The 2,660-nt window shown below is 39.8% G+C and overlaps 1 protein-coding gene across 1 annotated transcript; it reads right to left on the reverse strand.

Moving 5' to 3' along the window:
• Positions 1–1,033: 1,033 nt before the first annotated feature.
• LOC140829575 (uncharacterized) lies at positions 1,034–2,399 on the reverse strand. Its single transcript, XM_073192888.1, has 2 exons — positions 2,370–2,399; positions 1,034–1,743 (listed from the first exon to the last, which is right to left on the reverse strand). The coding sequence occupies exons 1-2, from the start codon at positions 2,397–2,399 to the stop codon at positions 1,177–1,179; spliced, it is 597 nt and encodes a 198-aa protein (XP_073048989.1). The 3' UTR covers positions 1,034–1,176.
• Positions 2,400–2,660: the final 261 nt, after the last annotated feature.

Below are 2,660 nucleotides of genomic sequence, written 5' to 3' on the forward strand. Positions count from 1 at the left end.
AGTGAAAGTTAAAAAAAATGAAATTTTCTTTTAAAATATATTAACAGAGTAGAAAGATATTGATACATTTAGTATTATACTCACATTTATTATTTAAAAAGTTATAATTAAGCTCAACCGAACATCTTTACACTTTACTCTATCATACATACTGATACTTGTGGACGCACAACAAGAAAGTAGTGGCATGGAGTTGATAAGCCTGAGCCATAGAAAATGGTCGGTTGGGTATTATTAAATGATTGATTTGGAATCAATAAACACACATGCATCGACTATGTTCCTTAATGGGGGACTTTTTATTATTATATTTTCTACGATGGTTAATTGGTCTTTATTTAAATATATATTTAGTTGAAACCATTCATCTGGTAGCAGATATGAAACGCTGGAAACACTGGTTCAAGATCTCATTCAATTAATTAAAATAAAAATAAATATACGTGTGGATTATTTAGTTATTTTATTTCCACCACATTAAATAAGATGCATGGATATGACAATATCCGAATTGAATTCATGTTTTCGTAAACATCTCATTCAATCTCTCTAGCTAGCAGCAAAGACCTAGCTAGAAATGAACACGTGGCCACAATCTTTGTTCCACCCACCATTCCTTTTTCAAGCTTCTCTTTCTTTTCCACTAAAAATCTCCCCTTTTCAACTCTACAGTTTCTACTCTTGTTTATACAGATTCTCAAGGGCCACTCTCCTCCTGTTCACCATTCTTGTTTTCTCTTCATTCTGTGAATCTTCTAAATTCATAGCAGCCATGTCTAAGGCCCAAGTAGCCTGCAATATGGGCTCATCTTGTGACAATCCATTTACTCTCCCCCATGTTCTTATCTTGAGAGTTCGCAGATACATTATATTCGTAAATTGCATCTATATATATATACACTTTGTTCTCATGTTATTTCTTGTTTATGAAGAGAGTAGCACATATGTGTGTGAGGCTCATGTTATGTAATTTATAGTGCTAGCTAGCTACTACATGACACGTTCTATGGGAGACATTTATGATACAAACTAGTCTTAAAAACAAACCTAACACCACATGCAACTCAAACTAGAGTCGCTTCTTGTGAATTACATCCGATGTTATTCAACAATATTTACATAAAAAGTATGATATAATAGTACTTCTTCGTTGATGTAAAAAGATGAAATAACAATCTATGTATGACCAAGTAGAGCTGCTCTCAGGACTCTACCATGGGGTGAATCAGGATCACCCTCCGCCGCGTTCTGCCTGAAAATATGCACTGCCCTATACAGAGAATCCTCTGCAGTATCTAGCTGCTCCGGCCTCCACAACATCACTTCATCCCTCTCATTCCCAATCGAGAAGCTACTCCGAGTACCACCAACCGTTGCCCGTGTTATCGGCTTTCTTGTATCGGCAAACTCGATTTCCGATAACGGGGAAGCTTTGCGATGCTTAAAGTACTCTCTGTCATCATCAACCGCATCGTCCATCTGTAGTTTACCATCAGCTTTCCGATTTTCGGCTGGCCATGGGCTGCCATCCAACCCGGCGCAGCTCACATCGTCCAACGGAAGGGTGGTGGCGCTGTTGGAGCTCCGCCGCGTTTGTTGTGCGATGGGTTCTTTCCGGGGCCCCACCGCCGGATGTTCCAGCTTAGGTGACGACTCGATTGGTGATTTCGGAGGGGTGTACGTGTCGTTCTCTTTCCTAGGTTCATTTTCGGGTAGGTGGCGAAGTTTTTCATCCCTTGTCGCCTATGTTGCACCTACTTCCTGCGACGAATCATTAATTTATGTGGAAGTACAATATCGAGGAGTATAATATCAATACACCACTCGAATCAAATCTGTTCTGCTCAATACTTAACCTAATTCAATATCGATGGCATAACGGTATAATATCAATATACCCAACAATACCATATCAGTCAGATATTAATTCTAATATCTCATACTCGATAATACTCCAATCCTGATATCAATTCTCAATCAACTCAACTCTAAACATCATAACAATTTCATATGGTATCTGTTCATCGGTCCAATTTCAATTATACGATATCTAACATGCCAAGAACATCATATATGAATCACATCAGATTCTGACAATACCATAATTTCAAATCATATCAAAACGTAGCAAAACTTACGTCCGATTGTAGCCTACGTCGATAGGAACACAATACCGCAGTCAGATTCAAAATCAGATAGACGGATTCCTCACAAAAAGCGTAAGGATTTTTCACACTTTTCTCGGCCCTTTTTTTTCGATTTCCTTCTCGTTCTGATTCTGAAGAATTCGAGCAATTCAATGTGTATATATATATATATATATATATATATATATATATATATATATATATATATATACATACACTTACATGCAGCAAGGCAAATGGCACACCCCGCATGCAACACGTCTCGCGCATATGCGCGACATCATTGGCGCATATGCGCGAGACCTACTGGTCTCCGCTATAAGCTTCTCGGCAGCTCGCGCATATGCGCGACTCATCTCCGCGCATATGCGCGAGGTCCTCTGGACTTCACTTGTACAGTCTCGCGCATATGCGCGACTCACTTCGCGCATATGCGCGAGGTCCTCTGCCCACGTCGCGCATATGCGCGCATCTATGCCGCGCATATGCGCGAGGGCTACTGTTCCTCGCACA

This window comes from Primulina eburnea, chromosome 4 (genome assembly GCF_022965805.1).
Source record: "Primulina eburnea isolate SZY01 chromosome 4, ASM2296580v1, whole genome shotgun sequence".
In the NCBI taxonomy this organism is placed as follows: Eukaryota; Viridiplantae; Streptophyta; class Magnoliopsida; order Lamiales; family Gesneriaceae; genus Primulina; species Primulina eburnea.